The 18,609-nt window shown below is 28.3% G+C and overlaps 7 protein-coding genes across 7 annotated transcripts; 3 read left to right on the top strand and 4 right to left on the bottom strand. All coding sequences in view use genetic code 12, as the record gives it.

The window, feature by feature from the left end:
• Nucleotides 1-129: 129 nt before the first annotated feature.
• On the top strand, nucleotides 130-2,745 carry KGF55_003394 (uncharacterized protein; the record flags this gene model as incomplete). The annotated part of the gene is made up of 1 exon (XM_051758182.1): nucleotides 130-2,745. One exon carries the CDS (start codon nucleotides 130-132, stop codon nucleotides 2,743-2,745), a length of 2,616 nt encoding a protein of 871 aa, XP_051613766.1.
• A 242-nt stretch (nucleotides 2,746-2,987) lies between these two features.
• On the bottom strand, nucleotides 2,988-3,866 carry KGF55_003393 (uncharacterized protein; the record flags this gene model as incomplete). The annotated part of the gene is made up of 1 exon (XM_051758181.1): nucleotides 2,988-3,866. One exon carries the CDS (start codon nucleotides 3,864-3,866, stop codon nucleotides 2,988-2,990), a length of 879 nt encoding a protein of 292 aa, XP_051613765.1.
• Nucleotides 3,867-4,254: 388 nt separating this feature from the next.
• On the top strand, nucleotides 4,255-4,596 carry KGF55_003392 (uncharacterized protein; the record flags this gene model as incomplete). The annotated part of the gene is made up of 1 exon (XM_051758180.1): nucleotides 4,255-4,596. One exon carries the CDS (start codon nucleotides 4,255-4,257, stop codon nucleotides 4,594-4,596), a length of 342 nt encoding a protein of 113 aa, XP_051613764.1.
• Nucleotides 4,597-4,958: 362 nt separating this feature from the next.
• On the bottom strand, nucleotides 4,959-6,122 carry KGF55_003391 (uncharacterized protein; the record flags this gene model as incomplete). Its single annotated transcript, XM_051758179.1, has 1 exon — nucleotides 4,959-6,122. The coding sequence occupies one exon, from the start codon at nucleotides 6,120-6,122 to the stop codon at nucleotides 4,959-4,961; it is 1,164 nt and encodes a 387-aa protein (XP_051613763.1).
• A 2,838-nt stretch (nucleotides 6,123-8,960) lies between these two features.
• Nucleotides 8,961-10,403, top strand: KGF55_003390 (uncharacterized protein; the record flags this gene model as incomplete). The annotated part of the gene is made up of 1 exon (XM_051758178.1): nucleotides 8,961-10,403. The coding sequence occupies one exon, from the start codon at nucleotides 8,961-8,963 to the stop codon at nucleotides 10,401-10,403; it is 1,443 nt and encodes a 480-aa protein (XP_051613762.1).
• Nucleotides 10,404-12,273: 1,870 nt separating this feature from the next.
• Nucleotides 12,274-14,010, bottom strand: KGF55_003389 (THS1; the record flags this gene model as incomplete). The annotated part of the gene is made up of 1 exon (XM_051758177.1): nucleotides 12,274-14,010. One exon carries the CDS (start codon nucleotides 14,008-14,010, stop codon nucleotides 12,274-12,276), a length of 1,737 nt encoding a protein of 578 aa, XP_051613761.1.
• A 3,101-nt stretch (nucleotides 14,011-17,111) lies between these two features.
• KGF55_003388 (uncharacterized protein) lies at nucleotides 17,112-18,440 on the bottom strand (the record flags this gene model as incomplete). Its single annotated transcript, XM_051758176.1, has 1 exon — nucleotides 17,112-18,440. One exon carries the CDS (start codon nucleotides 18,438-18,440, stop codon nucleotides 17,112-17,114), a length of 1,329 nt encoding a protein of 442 aa, XP_051613760.1.
• Nucleotides 18,441-18,609: the final 169 nt, after the last annotated feature.

Genomic DNA, 18,609 nt, shown 5'->3' with positions numbered 1-18,609 from the left:
TCAAGTTTTTGTAATATTATCATCTGTGCAACCAACTTTGTGACAACAATCTTATCATTCAGTGTGAAGGGGTTCAATTGAATTAGAACAAAATCAAAAAAACAATTGTAATTCATTGTTATTTAAAAGATGTCATTTTGGCCTTTTAATAATTCATTAAATAATAATAATGTTTTACTGAAATTCTTGGATTCTATACAAGATTTATCATCAATAACAGTTCAAGATATTGTAAAAGATCCAAATTTAGTTCAAGAAATAATTAATGAATTACATAATATAAAAGCAAATTTCAATAAAAATGGGAGTTTTCTGTTTTCACAAACAAATCAAGATTCAAATGTATCAAATACCAATGCAGATTCTATTTCATTAAATTCTTCAAATAATGATAATAATAATAATAATTCAAATAATAAAGATTCAAAGGGAGTTAAACTAATAGAACTACTAATACAACCTCAAATACTAGGTGGGTTTATAGAATTATTGGAGAAAAGTGTGGATTTCTTTTATGAACAAAGTTTAAAAGAAGAAGAAAAAATGCATAAAGCTATAACAGAAGATAAACCAACAACTGATATAGAAGAAATAGATGAAATGGATGAAGCAAAAGAAGAAGTTGAAAGTTCAGATGAAACATTTAGAAGATCCGTTCAAGCAGCAGCGGATATTCTTTCAATTGATATGTGGATAATGCTGAATAGAATTATAGAGACTCCAAATATAATGAATAGACTTTGGCTGATATTAAAAATGACTCATTTACAAGAAAATTATCCAAGTGTTTCATATCTTGTACATATATTAGATCAATTATTAGAATCAAATAGTATAGAATTATTAAATTTCATTAGGCGACAAAATGAATTAGTTGATACATTTTTAGCTAAAATTGAAGTACCAGCAATAATGGATTTCTTTTTTAGAGTAATACAAACTGATAAACCAGATTCACCTACTGGTATACTTGATACAATTGGTCAACAAAATGTAATTCAAAAATTAATAAATATTTTAAAACCTCAACCAATGCAATTCGATAATACACCATATATACCTGATCATAAACAATATTTTAAACAAAGTTCAGCTACTGATTTTTTAAAGGCTTTGGTGACTATATCTTCAAATGCTGCATTAGCTGTAGTAATGGAAACTAATATAGGCCCCAATCAATTGACAAGAGAATTAGTTTCACCAGATATTGTAAATACAATGATTCATGATATTATGCTTGTGAAAGTAAAAGATAAAGATGGTAAAATCCAAACAAATAAACATGGTATTAATAATTGTGTTAGTATCATTATTGAATTAATTAGAAAAAATAATTCAGATTATGATTTAAATTGTGGAAGTTATAGTTCAATGTTACAAAATGCAGATGGAAGTCCAGGAGAAGTTAATTCATACGTTATGTTTCAATGGCTTAAAGATTTCGAACAAAATCCACCAGGTCCCAGAGATCCCATATATTTAGGTGAAATGTTGGAATTATTTTCAAATAATTTGAAAAGTTTTCTGGATTTATTAGAGTTAGAGCCAATACCACCTATTGAAGTTACATCAAACATTTTAGGGTTTACGAGGTTTAAAACTAGTGAATTAATTGCAGAATTATTACATTGTTCAAATATGATATTACTTAACTCCAAGAAGATTAAAAAAATGATCCATATAAGAGATCAAATTAGATCACAACAAAATAAAAGATTATCAAAAGCATTAAATGATAAAATCACATTTCCCGAATCACCAAATATTCATGATGTAACATCAGGTTTAGATGATGTTTCATTAGACGATGTTCATTTTGAAACACACGACCATAACAAACAACATGATTATTCAAATTTATTAAAAACATTAGATTCAATTGAAGATTCTGAAGATGAAGAACCGTCTATATCTCCAGAAAATCCATTTGTTTGTTCGGAAAGAAACGAAGCAATAAGGCAGGATCCTTGCGTCGGTGATCTTTTCAAAATTAAACTTATTGATCTGAATATTTTATTAAATATTGTTGATAAATTTACAAAATTTGAATGGAATAATTTTTTTCATAATGTTGTATTTGATTTAATTCAACAAATTTTTAATGGTAAATTAAATTCTTATAATTCTTTTTTAATTGTGGAGTTATTTAATCAATGTGATTTAACAGAACTTATAATAAAATCTTATGAAGCAGATATTGAACCAAGACCTGGTTATATGGGACATTTAATATTAATTGGTGAAGAAATTGTAAAATTTACATCACTTTATAAACCAGATCTTATTTCTCCAATTATTGTTGAAGCTGTCCTGAGTGAGAAATGGAGTTGGTTTGTAAATGATATCCTTTCCAAAACAAGAGAAATTTATAATGTAGTTTTAGGAGCAGAAGATAATGATGATAATAATGATTATGGATTTGATTCATCTGGATATTTAGATATGGAGAATCAACCTAAAAAGATTATACTTGGTGATACATCAAATCATGATGAATTTATACATGATGGAGAAGATGAAGATGAAGATATGGATGAACCAAAAGTTGCAGATGTTGAAGTTGGAAAAATGTCACCAACAGGAGATTTAACAAAACATAAATTAGCAGAAGATGATGATGATGATGAAGATGATCAAACACCAAATGAAAATAATTATGTAGATAATTTATCAGGAAGTTCATCTGATGAAGATGAAGATGACGAAGGTAACGAATTACGAAGAGTTTCAAAACATAATGAATAGATGAAAATGTATAAGTATTTGTTTTTTTCTGCTGTAGACGATTTTACCATTGGGTTTAACTTTTTACCCTTTTTTCTTTTCAATTACTGATTGTGTGGTTGGCCCGTGTACGTGATTGTCATGTCAATTGGTTTAAAAAATCAAACTACCTTTAAATCCAAGGTTTATAATTTCTTAAATTTAACGAATTGAGAAGAGTTTTAAAACATAATGAATAGATGAAATAAAGTATCAGTGTTATTTTATTTCTTTCTACTATAAACAATCTTTCCATTCGGTAATTCTAATTTTTTACCTTTTGATTTTTTCTTCTTTTTCTCAATTTCTGGTTCTTCGTTGACTGGTTTGTTATAAGTGATTGTCATATCAATTGGTTTGAAAACTTTACCAAAGGTTAAATTATACAATTTTGCAGGTAATTTAAAAATTAAACTATCTTTAAATCCAGGGTTTAAATTAATTTCATTCTCATCAATTAAATGTGTTTCTTCCCCATCTTCTATAAATACATCACCATTATTTTTAACTAAGAAAATTTTCCCAGTTTCATTTGTTAATCTTCTATCTGAACCATCTAATGGTGCAACTTTTGATCCACCCCAAGCTTGAGTTTTAATTTCATCTTTTAAATTAGCAATCCTTTTAAAATTTTGTTTTCTATTAATTTTTAAAGCAAAAAAATGTAGTAAACTTATTAAAAGGTAAACAAAAAATATAGTTAATAATAAACCAGGTCTAAATTTTGAATAGAAATAACCAGTTGATTTCCATTTGGGGAATCCCTTTGCTATAAAATAATCGTATCTTTCTTTTCTTGAAGCATCTCTTAATATGTTGTTGACTGATGATAATATGGCATATTTTTCTTCAGCCTTTTTACGTTCCTTTGAGGATTTAAAATTTAATTTATCTGGATGTAATGATTTTGATAAATTTCTATATGCTTTTTTAATTTCTTGTGATGTTGATTTAGGACCATTAATTAGATTTAACCAAGTGTAAAATGTAGTTTCAGGACCAATTGTTTGACGAACTTTGTCGTTTAATTTGAAAATCTCATAATCTTCTGGACTCCAAGCTAGCACTATAGTAATGAAGGTGAAAATTAGAAGTAATCTCATGTTGGTTAGTTGGTGAAAAGTAAAAAAAATGTAACAGCGCGTTTTATTTATTTGATCTAGGAAACTGTTATTTTATCAAGTGATGTATCCATTACCTTTCAAGCAAAGATTATTATTCTTTTTTAATATAACATCCGCTACGTTATGGTTTTGTTGCTTTGCAAGGTTTGCAATACTATTACCATTAGTTGGTAGAAGATTCCTACCTGGAGGTATAGCCGATTTTTTTCAATCAATATCAACAACTCCATTACTAGGGACATTGTTACTTTTAACAATTGGTGAGAATATCAGTATATGGGCATTGGCAAATGGGTTAAAAATGATCTTAATATGTTTTGCAGTAATATACCCACATCCGAAAATTGCAAAACATACATCATATTCAATGTTAATTACAGCTTGGAGTTTACAAAATTTTATAAACTATAGTTATCATGCAATTAAATTGAAAACAAAACTGTCACCAATGTTTTTATTTTGGCTGCAATATAATAATTTTTTAATACTATATCTTTTAGGAACAATTGCTGAAATGATTCAAATTTTTTTAAGTTTAGCATTTGTTGAAGATAATTCTTATTATGAATTGGTTTTGAAAATCGCATTTTTAAGTTATATACCTATTGCTTATTTCACATGGGGTCATTTAAAACAGAGGAGGAATTTGAAGTATTTGGAGGTGATAAGGAAGAGAAGTGTAAATGATAGACGTGGTTCAACTTTGTAGAGTTTATATTTATCCTGTATACAAATAAAATTTGAAAAATTTACCAACACCTACTACTTCATCTACTATGTCAATGATAACAAAATATTTCTCAAATGTACTGATCAAATTCAATCCATTCACTCCTGGTGCAAAAAGTGCAAGGATTTTTCTATCAAGAATGCCATCAACAACAAAAATAGATTATAAAGTACTTGATAATAATTCAAAAGATCAACAACAAGAAATAAAAGTAACTTTTAAAGATAAACATATAATGAAAGCAGATCCATCGGTGATGAATGTAGCAGATTTGGCTGATTATTTTAATTCACATTCTAGAAAATTGGCTATAAAGGATTCTATACAGGAGTAAATGCATTTTAAGAGGGGTTTGTACATAGTTTTGATTCAATAAATTCTTTAAACCAGGGTGGTATTACTTTATTGAAAATTTTATTTGATTCTTTTTCATTTACCTTGTGGAAATTTAGGTTTGAATCCATCAATTCTGTCTCTGAATCAAAGGAAAGTTTGAGTACAACTAATTCATCTTTATCTATTTCATTCTCTTTTTCAGCAATCCAATTCATTACTATATTGTACCAGGTGAAAATATGTTTAGTGTTAATAAAACACTTATCAGATAGAAATATAGGATTTGATTCTAATATTCCAATAAGCTCGTAATTGGTATATTTTTTTATTGAACATAATTTAAAATCTTGTCTAAATCCAATGATAGAATGATTGCATGAAATAAACTTATTCTGACAATATAGTGACATCAATTTTTTATGAAATTTGTTCAATGTCTTGGGGTTGTAATTTGAATGAGTTTTCAATTCAACATAATTTTCAAAATTTGAATCATCTTTTTTAATTCCACAATCTATTTCAGCAGAGTACAACACAGGAATTTTATTAATCTTATGTTGGGAGACTGAAAAAAAATTCGTACTTCTCAAATCCTGATTAGTGATTATTTGTTCAAACTTGAAACCACTATAATGAAGTAATTGTTGAGTTGAATCTTTTTGATCAAATTCCAATTCTTTTTCATTTTCTTCCCAGTCATATGTAAAAAAAATCAACTTTTTCCAATAAATTACATTAAATTTTATAGGTTGTTTATTCAACGGGATATTAATCAATTTTTGCAAATGCCTTCTTAAAGTTAAGATTTTTAGATCATTTTTAGTTAGTTGTTTATTATCATATAAATACTTGATTGATTTAAAAAGATCATCCAACAGATAAATTTCTTCTAAAATGGAATGCTTATATTTATCAAATCCCAGCGTCAAACATGATCCAATAATCGGTTTGTACTTTTTGGATCTTCCCAGATTTTTAGACTTCTTTTTAGAATTTAGTGGAATTATAAGCTCATTTAAACCCGATGAATTGTTGAATCTTATTTCATCTTTGTCGAACTTAGTGAAAACACACAATTGTTGAGGATTAATGGTTGTGTCCATCCCCGAGTTGATTTCATCCTTATTGATTATATCCTCGAATATTGATAATTTGATATTTTCAAGCATTTAAAGAAAGTGATTCAAATTGAACTAAACATATGCTTGGATTTTTTAACCTCAATATATTTCAGTAGCTCTTTAGTTTTATTAAACTTCTACTATGTAACTAGTTCAATTTCAAAACAGATGGCTTTGATATTACTACCAGTGACAAGATAAGCTTTTAATTTTCATTTAATTTATTCCAACTGAAAAATTTACTTCGATGGGTTAAAAGTTGAGTATTTGTCAATTAATTGAATTTTGAAAGAATAAATTCATGAAACTAAATTCTATTCATCTAAGTCGTAAACAAATACAATTCGTTTTAATTTCCATATTTGAGGTAGTTAATGAGATTAATTTGCTTTAATTTAATTGTAGAATGAACGTTTGTGTGATTTAGTCTGATTCGTTTGAGCTATTTGAATTAAAGTATGCTACTAAATCGACGAAATTTTATCTTAAACATTGAGCAATATAGATACTACGATCAAACTAGGAATAGAATTATCGATGGACACCTCTTTTGGTACATCAATAATGTAATTATTACAAATTAAATCCAATAGTCGTTTCGAAAATTTTGTTTTTAAGACAAACTGTTTCTGTATCAACAATTGAGGTTGTATGGTTCCATTTTGTAAGTTCGGGACTTTGAGAATATGATGGAAGCAAACGTCATTTTTTGCCTTTCATGAAATCCACTTCGCTGTATGCCTCAGCTATTTTTTGTTGTCAAATGAACGTTTTAGTTATATATTTTGTACACGTTTATCATATATACCACGGTTTACCATTGAGACGATTTTATATTTTAAACTGTATTATATATGAAGAAGAACTACTAAGAATTCGTATTAAATATAGGGAAAAAGAATAAGCTTAACATACGATAGATTTGTGCTCGATAACTACTATATATTCACGATATATCGCTCCGCTATTTTACCGATTCACTTGTGAAATATGAAAACAGTAAATTTGATAGTGAAATGAGTAATGGTTGTAAGTATCGCGCAAAGGAATTGAGACTTAACTCTTTTCGCAGTCTTGCACGTAAGAAAAATGACAACCGAAATTTTATTTATTGGATTGAGAGGTAACAAAGTGCCGGTTGAACAAAAAAGTTCTGATAAATGCTAATCTGTTAGCTGATCAAAAGGTGCATGTACACTTTTCTTATACAAAGTTTGAATTTGTTTGTTTGGCAAGCTTGACTATGAATCTCATAAACATTTTGCATCCTAAAAATTTTTTTTTCATGGATATTACTCTACTTAATAATTTGAAGTTTAAAATAGTTTAACAATGTGTAAAGTCTTCCAAAGGCTCTACATGTATCCGCATTTCTTTTTAAGCTGTACTTAGATCTCGTATCATATCCTAAATTCCAAACTTAGGTACGACGTTGAATCTGTAGATAGATTTAAATAAAAATTTTCCCCGCATTTAGATTCATCAAAATTAAAGCATATTGCACATGTACGATAAGATTACTGTATCAAATATAAATCAACTGAATGAATGATACTAAAAAACGTTTGGACTAAATTTATACTACAGTATAATTTTTTTGTGGTTAGCCCAAAAAACTTTTAAACTCGTCTATATAATTAACTAATTAAGCTTTTTTAAAATAAAATCTGAAACACATTCACGTGATATTTAAATATAAATTATTAGTATAATGGTTTGAAAACTAATAATAATGAAACATTCATAAGGTACAAGAAAATTTAGTCCAATATTTTATTACAGGTGGAATTCATTAAACCTTAGTTTATTTGATAAACTTATCAGATGATTAACTTACAACCGAATGACCATTGAACTATTGAATCTGAAACAAAATAATTTTAATAAATTTGTAAATGTAAGATTTGCAGATCTTTTACAATAACCTATAAAAGCTTCAATTAGATTTATAATAAAAAAGTTACAAAAATCAATATTTGGATTTGCTGAGAAATTAAGTATAGTATTATTGACGAAGTTTAAAATGTTTTGTTTGTCAGAAGGTATATTAAGATATATGCATTGACACATGGCTGAATCTTTAAAAGGTATGTAATCATCTCTGAAATTGTTGGTCTATTTGAAATCAAGAATAAATTAGACCACTAATATAATAAATAATCGTTTGACAATTCTAAAAAGAATTGACGGTTGATCAAAATCTTTATCTTGATCTTTGGAAAATATAATACACTATACAGGTACGACCTTTACACAAATTGAAAGTAGTGTCCATCTAACTTTAAATTTTATAAACAAGTTTTTTGAATGAGCAAAATAAAAACTGAAATACGTTCAAATCATACTTTGGTTTGATTAACGTTCAAAGCTATAAATCTTTCAATTGGAAATGAATATTCAATAATTAATGATTACTTCGATGTCATGAATATATCTTTTCCCATGCTATAAAACAAAAAACAATCAAATGATCAACATAAAACCAATTGATCATTAAAATTTGAATCTGAAACAAAATAATAATTATTACATACATACAAACATGAGAAATTGCAAATCTTTAACAAAAGCTTCAGCCTTATTCAGCTTAATAAGAGTTATAATAAAAAAGTTACAAAAATATTATTCAATATGGTGATCAATTAATTAAAATTGATATGCTTCAATTAGATGTTGCCAAAAGAATTACTCAAATTGGTGAGAAAATATTATTATTATGTATAAGATGTATGGCATGAAGATGTATGATAAATTGCACAAAACTTTTGGATATATTGAGCTGTTGGTTACTTTTTCAATATATATATGGTAGGTTATCTCATATTTGGAATTATTTGATACAAATCAAAATATTTCATTAAATCATCTATTCAACTATTCAGCAAAATGAGTTCCAACAATCCTACAGCAGGACCAATTATTTCAAATTCAAATGATCAACAAGAAGAGGTTAATGATTCAGATACAAATAATAGCATCCAGTCAAATAATTCCGACAACAAAGGAGAAGAGTTAAATAAGAATGTTAATTACTACTACAAATTATTAATCAAAAAGAAATTAGACATAAGTATTTATTCCGAATTTTTTCTCGGATTATTCGAACCCCAATATATTAATACATTTCGCCCTGATCCAATTCATCCAAATCAAATTCCTACAATTACTACTGATTATACTGGTGCTTTAAATGGATTAACTTCAGATAATGAAATTTTTACAATAAATGGATGGGCAAAAATTGGAGATGTTGATTTTGCAAAAACTCAAATTGCTAAAGTAAATTTTGCTCAAAAATTTTTTACATTTGGTTTTCCTAATTCAGTCAAAACTAGTCAAACTGGAGATGTTTTAGTTAGGGATTTTGAATCATTGACTACTTCAGCTGGTAAGGAATTAGCTATTAAAACTTTACGTACTCCAAGAAAATCAGAATTATCGTATGAAATTAGAGTTCCTCCATTGGCTTCGTATAGTAAAATTGGTGAAGCAGGAATTGAATTTATGGTTACAGCATTCCATTTACCTAGCACTGTTTATTATGGTGCTATTCAAACAGACAGAAGTACAGTTAATGAAATTTTGAATAGATTTGGTTTTACTCAAAACACTTTTACCTCCATTTTGCAATTGTTGGCTCTTTGGATTTCTCATGGTTCAATTGATCATCGAAAAAATAGAGTTGCAATCACCACTAGTCAAAGCTTTGAATTTTTATATATACTTCATTTGTTTCTGGAGGTAGGTTGGACATATAATGAACATTTCGAATGCAGATGCTACCCTAGTCAACCAAATTTAAAATATTTTTATTTTAAAGATTCACCATTTAAAGATTTCATATGGAATTTGTTTTCAAGTAAATATGGAGGGAGTGGTCGAAAACATAAAGTTGACAAATATACTGAAGCTTTAGATTTTTTATTACAATTATCACAATGGGAAATTGATAATTTTTTGAAAGGTTTAAGTATTGGTGTAATTGGGTCTGGTCGAATTTTTACCTCAAGTGCTGGTCTTAAAGATCTTTACATGAAATTATTATGTCTCGCTGGTCATGGTTCAAGTTGTGTTGAGTATACCAAGTCTCGTGCTAATACCAAATATGCTATCAATATTTTGTATTGTAAAAATGTCAAATCATTTAGCAGTGCCCATTCAATAAAAATTGAATCAACAGCGGCACGTACCATGAACACAAAGGTTATATCGATTGATGTCGGCAATGCTTTTTTAATCGTTAGAGGTGCTTTTTCAAATGGTTCATCTGGTAGGTCTGTTTTAGTTCCAGGAGAAAAACATCATTCAATTCATGATAACCAAATGTGAAGCTCATTTATTAGTCTGGTGAGTATTCTAAATTGTGCCATTTACCTAAGTGTTGATCAACTGATAGCATGTCAAAACCTGCTGATGATTTTGCTAATTTTACATCTGAAGTCATTTATTTTTCTCTCATTTACATAAATTATAATTCAAAATTCTTCAATATACTACTTGTTTCGATAATCTCTAATTTTTCTAAGGTCGAATCGTTTGCCTATAAAATGGTCAACAACGAGATGAAACTTGAGGTTTTTCCCATCGGGCTTTATCCTCAAAATTCATTAAATACTTACTATTTTATGTATCTACTATATTGAAAAAAATATATTGTTAGTATATTTATATAGTGAATTGTATAGAAGACTTAATAAATAGGTTCTAAAGAAAAAAAAAAAAAGAAGAAACTTCAAAAAATGCAACTTCCGAAGCGTTTGAACCAATATTTCCATTGTCTAATTTTTCATTGTTTGGAAATTTATCATTCATAACATAGTCAAGAGTTGATGCGTTTGTCGAAATCATGATTTCGAATGAACAGAGAAATGTTTTAGTATGGTTCATGTACCCTTTTTCAGGATTGAAAGTTGCAGCGATTGGAATTAAAGAACGTAATTAAAAAATGACTAACTCTCCGGAAGCGAACTTTAAGATTAAGTGGAAGATCAAAGCGATTTAAATGAAAATAATCAATTAGGTTTTTTGTATGGATTCTGTATGTCAGCTAAGTGGTGGTTAGTTAAATAAGCTGAGTCGAAAAGTTATGCTATATAAATAATAACAAATATCCGTTACAATGGGACATAAGCAAGAGGAGATCAACAATGCATATGAGAATTTTGATTTTATGGACAAAATGGGGTATAAAAGTGAAACAAACGAAGTAAACCTGAAGTGATGAATTTGATGAAATTTCGAGCATGCCCACAATGGAATAATAATAGAGAAATTTCGAATTGTAATAGTGCATTTAACTCAAAATTAATTAAAAATTCGTTCAAACGTTATCTAAAAGAAAAGTCGAGGTGACGTTTATTACTTTCATTTCAATTGCTTGACGCATTACCAAAATTTGGTATGTTTAAGGAATAAGAGTTTAAATCTTACTTTGTTTTATTGTCAGTCAAAGACAAGACAACAATAAGGGGAATTTCAAATTGTCTTGATTGAAGTTGATTAAGATTGAATTTCTGGTTTGAGTTATGCTCCTATTCCAATTAAAATATTAACTATTACATTGTGAAAACACGCTGCAATTTAAGAATTGGAGAAAGTATCTACTTTCTAAATGGCTCAATAAAATTGAACATGGATGATACTAGGGGAGTATATTGCTATTGACTTGATCGCAACTTTGATAGAGTGTTGAGCTTTGCCGTTTTGCTCCCATCAAGAACAATTATGATTATCCATGCTTTGATTAATCAAATTCATTGCATTCATATCAATTTAAAAGCCAGAAGTGAGGACTACGAACTGTTTTTCGAGTTATGCCTTTTCTTATGTGAATGTTGGATAAAACTCGACTTTGATGATAAAATCTTGACGATTTCAATTAGCAGTTTTCTTCTATTTTCTGAAGGCAGTTCCAGAGAACTCTTATTTGAATTAGTTAAATCAATAAATGTATATTGTTGTGATGAATAAATATAGCTTTATGGGTGAGATGGGCTAACATTTCTAAGCAAACATAATATTTTGTGATGGCATATACAAAGTTCTGATGATGAAAAAACCTTTTACGTACTTTCATAGAGCCCAAAAAAAAGTCTCAATCTGGCTAAATTTATTGGGTACTATTTTTCAGAGTAGAATTGAACACGACGATACAAGTTATGTATATATTACTTTGTTTTTCTCTAAAATATTGACAGATCTACAAATCAACCCCTTTGACCAAAACTGGGTACCCAGTGTTACCTTGATCATCTTCCCATCTTACAACAGCAAAACCGTCGACATCCAAAATTACCATTTCATCTGTTGTAGTCATTTTTTTGGATGTTTCAACTTTACAATATTTCAAACCCTGAACAGCAGCTGGATTTGAACTATCAGAAAATGATAAAACCCAAATGTCATTTCCATTAGGTACAACTTCTTTATAGGGTTTTTTTTGTTCTTCACTTAATTCATTGTATTCCTTTTCATAAATCTTTGGTAATCCCCTACAAATCCCAGCAGCCGCAAAAATGGAATATTGCTTAATTTGTGGACGTAATGTAGCTTTTGTTGCAAAACCACCATGAATTAATATTCTGGAGTAAAACTGTTTCATTTCTGTGCTGACGGTATAAATTTGATTAAATTTAGCAGCTACTCCATCAGCAGCGTTATACCCATAAGTTAGCAAAATAATTTCTAATCTTGTTAATTCATTGAACCATTCCAAGAACTTAGTAGGTTTAGCAGAAGTGAAATATTCTAGTCCGTCATTGTTTTGACTGTTTTTATATTTACAGCCAAACCATTTAACGAACATGACACGCCATGAAACTTTAGTTATATGCATTTCATAAACTACAGTTTCAGCATAAAAAACTTGTGATTTATATTTTGCTTCATGCTTCTTTATTCTGTAACTTTTCCGCCATTCTGTATTCATCTGTAAATTCAATTTCTTGAAGCAGTATTCTAATAACAATATATCATCTTCTTTAATTTGTGAAAACCAAACCGATTCACAATTACTGGTCTGATCAATCTTAAGGGAACCATCCCCAATCCAAAATCCTAGCACTATCATGAAATAATGAAATTTTTCGATTGTATCTATTCCCATAAATCCTCTAATGAGATTAATTGTTTCACGATTTTGATTTTTATATCCAGCTTGCAAATAATGTAACAACTGAAATTGATTAAATTCTTGTTGTGATGGAACTCCAACATACCAATCGCTATATTTTGAATTTTCCTTAGTACGGAGTATTGTTTTTTGTTTTGAACCCAATATAACACCATTATAATTTCTTATTGTATTAGCTTCACCTGAATGACGTTGAACAGCTTTTACAAACTTATAGTCAAATGATTTTGTATCTTTATTGTACACAGCAATTTTTGTTTCATTAAAGTTTATATCTTTTATTTTGACAAAACCATTTGCAGTTAATAATGTCATATTGTTTGATATTCCTTGTTTGGTACTTGATGTAAGCTTTTCCTCTTGCACATCACCAGTTTCCACTTGCACATCACCAGCTCCAACTTGCACATCACCAGTTTCAACTTGTACATCACCAGTTTCAACTTGTACATCACCAGTTTTTTTCAATGGTTTAATATTATCTTTATATAAATATGTAGTCAAATCCATGAATTTAAACGCACTGAATTTAAGATAATCTGAACGTGGATCTGGTACAATATATTCTTCCTGATAAATGAAACCAGATTTATCATACAATAATCCATTAAACATTTCATTATCCAATTTCCTTTTTCCAGTATCATCAAAAAATGGTTGAACTAAGTCTCTAGGTATTCTTTTATTTTTTTCAATTTTAATTATTGTAGTCTGAACATCATCTGTATTATTTGTATCTTTTGATAGTGCTCTCCTTTTGTGTACGGATTGAATAATTTTTAAGATACCTGATCTTTTACCCATATTGGTGATTGAGTGTTGAATTGATTATGGTTGAAAAAATTGAATAGATGAAAACAAGAAAAAAATTGAATTTGTAAATTTTAAATTTCATCTTTCCTTCAGTATTTATATTTATTATATTTATATTTATATTTATATTTAATTTTGAGCTGTAATTTATTTTGATGATATGTATCATATTTATGTACTAATAGATAAATTAAAGTTTTGCAATCTATATTTCGATTTTTTTTTCTATATAATTTAGTGTCACAAAATTGTTTTTATTTTTTCACATAAAAAAGATATTGGTACTCGAAAATTAAATGGGCTATAAAGTATACAGTGGGTTCAAATTTTTTCTACAGAAATGTTTTTATTAAGAGTTTGGCTGTATTGACATTGTTTGGAATGTTTCTTGACCTGGTTTTATCACCATTATTTCTTAATTTTATATAGATTTTCTTTGAATTCGCCAAAGTATCTCATTTGGTAGTGCGATATATGAACTTGTTATAATGTCATGATGATTGTCATAAAATAAAATTTGAGAAATATACTTCTGTTACGTTTATATAAATCTTCAAATTATAATCATTTTTAAAACTAAATCTTTAACAACCACTTTAATATTACAAATCACACATATACACTTATAACAAACCTTACTCACTTGATTTATTATAAAGCAATTCAAAGGAAATTTTTTAGTAGCTTAAAAGACAAAGCATGAATCAATACAAAAATCTAATAAATTAAAGATTAATCAATTATACAACGCACAAGTTCATCAACAACTGTGGAAAAAGAACCGTTTAAACTCATGTTAACTATTATATGACCATGGTATATTTATCGGGTTGTTGAATAGCTTATTCAGTAAGATTTGCAACCTTTAGAGGATAATACATACTTACAACATCAACGTCGACAAATTCACAAAATATCTTAATAAATTAAAAAGTCAAGCAGCAATTACAACGTGGATTGGACGCGGTACAATGGCTTATATGCGAAATGTAACACAGCTACAAGTTTCAATCAGATGACGGATTATTATAGGCAGATTCTTCAAAAACAGCATATTATTTTGCTTTTCAATTCATATTTATTAGATCAATATTTAACAAATACACCTTTCTTCATTGTTCATTGGGATAACTTGTATTTCGATTGATGGTCATCACCTTAAAGATTTTTCAATTAGTACATTAAATGATAAAAAAAAATATTGGAAGTTGAAGTTAGCAAGAAATATAATTTACAAGAATATGAAAACGGATAGGATCTCATTCAATATAATTGAAATAAGTCATATATTTTAGTATCAACATAATTTTGAGAACATAAAATAAGAACAATATTTCTTGCTATAATTTTTATCATTCCACTTGGAGGCATTATAAGGGGACCTGATACCAGCGAGATTAGTCGTCAATATCCATCCATCTTTAATTACTAATATTTCATACGTATTCATACATTAAAGCGCTTACATATCATACTTGTATCCAAATAAATCACAAAATTCAATATCAAGGGTAGTAACTCATAGAATTTTCATCTCCTCCATCGGATGTTATTATGCATTGGCTCAATCTGGATTTCATAAAAAAGGATGCAAAGAAATTACTGATGAATGAAAAAGAAGCTTCTGAATTAAATTTGTTAGTTTATGGATGCAATGCTGTTAATAATTTTGCTGCCGATTTCTATCGAGTTTTGCTATTAGAACTAAATGAAGTAATTCTTCTACAATAATGTTAAACATTAATACATAATTAATCCAGGATTAAAGTGCTGCAAAGACTGGAAGAAAGAAAGAAATAACATTACCGTAATTGATGTTAGCAGATGTGGAATGGAAGATACAATGGGTCCTACTCATTCCAGCTGATTGCTGGGTTCAGTTGCAATATGGCGTTTAGAGTTTAGATATATTTCTAATTAGTTATTATACATTGAATTTGATTTTCCCAAAAAGCATACTTTGTAACAACGTAAAAAATAATTAGTGAAGCTTGATTGTAACATATCATTGCTTCTACAACAATATCACAAGAAGAGGCTAATGCTTGAGTATTAACTTCACTTTCGTTAATTCAACACATGTATGCTCTGATGTTTCCTTTGCTTGAGAACAAATCCGAATCAATTAATTTTCGAAAATCAAAGACTATCTTGGGATTCATTTTTATGTTCCATCATAAGTGATAATTTCTATTTTCGTTCTAAGCACTTGAAAACGCATGTTTATAACATAACATTCAATTACTTTCTTAAAATGGTTTGGTTTGCAATTAATTGGTAATGGAGCAGTAATGAAAATACGTACCAGAAGTCTAACTTCATAAATAAATAAATGAAATCAACAAAATAGCTCTACTGTTGAAGCATATGGGTTTGTATTTTCAGTTGATCTTAGCTTATCCTTGATTGAACCATCATGAACTGAAATTTTTTGCTAGTTACGTGTCAATCTTAATCTTTTTAACAAGTTCTTATAAATTTTCGAATGATACATACACTGATCTATTGATGTTTGAAAACCAACGTTTAAATTAATGGAGCCAAGCCAGTGTCTGCCTAATACTCATAAGTTATGAAAAAGCAATAATCCTACCATTTATCTAAGGTATTAACTTAGTTGAAGTAGTAGCAAACACTAAAATTCAACTAATATAATTTTCTTAAATGTTATAAATTAGACGTCCGTCATCTGAAACCTTGGAATGAACCATGACAATGGAACTTGTAAAGCTTTACCTTTCATAACCGCAATATATTGAATTTTTTGACGTCTTGAAATTGAGCAAGATAAATTATCAAATTGTAGGAAGGTTAATTCGTTATTGAATGTATGAAGCTGATGAATACATTATATTTAACTGTCCTAAAGGAATCTGTTCAAACAAATTCCTGCATCGATCGTATAACTTGTTGCATTTGATTCAAATAGTTAGAATGGCAAGTGTGTATTATTTAAAATATAACTATAAAAAATATGTAAGAGTAAAAGAATATTTAGAATAATTTACGAATAAAAACTCATACAGAATTAAACAAAGAGTTTAAAATAGTAAACCTAACAATAACAATAACAATAACACAACTAAATCATATTAAGTGGATGCACCACCATCACTCAAATTATTATTTTCACCTGGAACTAAAGTTGAAATACCTGATTTTTTACCTTGAAACTTACCTCTAACAATTAAGTAGGATTTACCTATATCAATGGAAAACACTTTAGTTTTTTGGGTGTAAGCTGTTGTTGTTGAGATTTTATAGGGATCAGTTGAAGAATATGACTTGAGGTTTTTGCAGTCAAAAAATGTAACTTTAAAACATCTATCACCCGTACGATAATATGTACCATGACCTGCTAAACACAATAATCTCATATATAAATTTTTGAGACCGTTACTACTAACGTTAATCCAATTTGATTCTTCACCATCAATACTTAAACCTTCTAAAAAATTTGCAATTTCATATTGAGTCAATTGAAATAAAAAATCTAAATCTTGAGTGTATTTATCAACTTTACCTTGACCTGCTAAACCATATTTGTTTGAAAATAAATCCCAAATAAATGTTTTAAAAGAACACTTTTCAATATAAAAATACTTTAAATTTTTATTACTTGCATAACATTCACAAACGAACTTGTATTGATAACGCAAACCTAATTTATCAAACAAGTGCAAAATGTACAAAAATTCATAAGCATCACTAGTTGTTATAGCTACTCTTTCTTTAGGTTTATCAATTGAACCACTTGTCAACCAGAAGGCTAATAATTGCAAAATGTAAATGAAGGAATCCGAGTGAAATCCATATTTGTTGAGAATAGCATTAATTTTATCTCTTCTTGTTTGAACGGCTCCATAATAAACAGTAGTAGGTAAATGAAATGCTGTAACCGTAAAACTTTTACCTGCTTGGCCCACTTTTTCAAATGAATCTGTTGGTGGAACTCTGACATCATAAGAATTTTCCAAAAATTTTGGTGTTTTCAATGTTTTAATTGCTAAAATTTTATTTGCTGAAGTGATTAAACTTCCATAACTTCTAACTAACACTTCTTTTCTTTCACCAATTTCAACTGATTTTGCAAATCCAAATGTATAAAATTTTCGTTCCATATTGACTTTTGCTATTCTAGTTCTTGCAAAGTTTATATCACCAATTCTAGCCCAACCATCAGCAGTAAATAATTCATCATCTTCAGTTAATCCATTAAGCTCCATTTTTGAATCAATATTAACATTTGGAACAACATCATCTTCAATTGTTTGAAATCTGGATGGATCATTGTCGTAAAACATGGGGTTGACTTCGAGAAAATATTCCTCATAATGATTTATTTTGAGATTGTGGTTGATCAATTTATTGTAATACAAGTTGATGTCATCTATGAATTCTTCTTGGTTGTCGTTGTTCATTTTATTGATTTAGGTGAAATTGATTTATCTAGCAAAAGTTAAAATACTGGAAAACATGGGAAATTTTCAACATATAAATATTGAAAGAGATTATGAAAAGTTCAATACTTGTCTCACTATTGCAAGATAATTGTTGGTTAGACGGTAACCACTTGAAACTGTCAACTCT

The sequence above is a fragment of the Candida pseudojiufengensis genome, assembly GCF_024610245.1.
Source record: "Candida pseudojiufengensis strain CBS 10847 chromosome Unknown scaffold1, whole genome shotgun sequence".
NCBI classification, from domain to species: domain Eukaryota; kingdom Fungi; phylum Ascomycota; class Pichiomycetes; order Serinales; family Debaryomycetaceae; genus Lodderomyces; species Lodderomyces pseudojiufengensis.
This window is presented reverse-complemented; position numbering and strand designations above follow the sequence as displayed.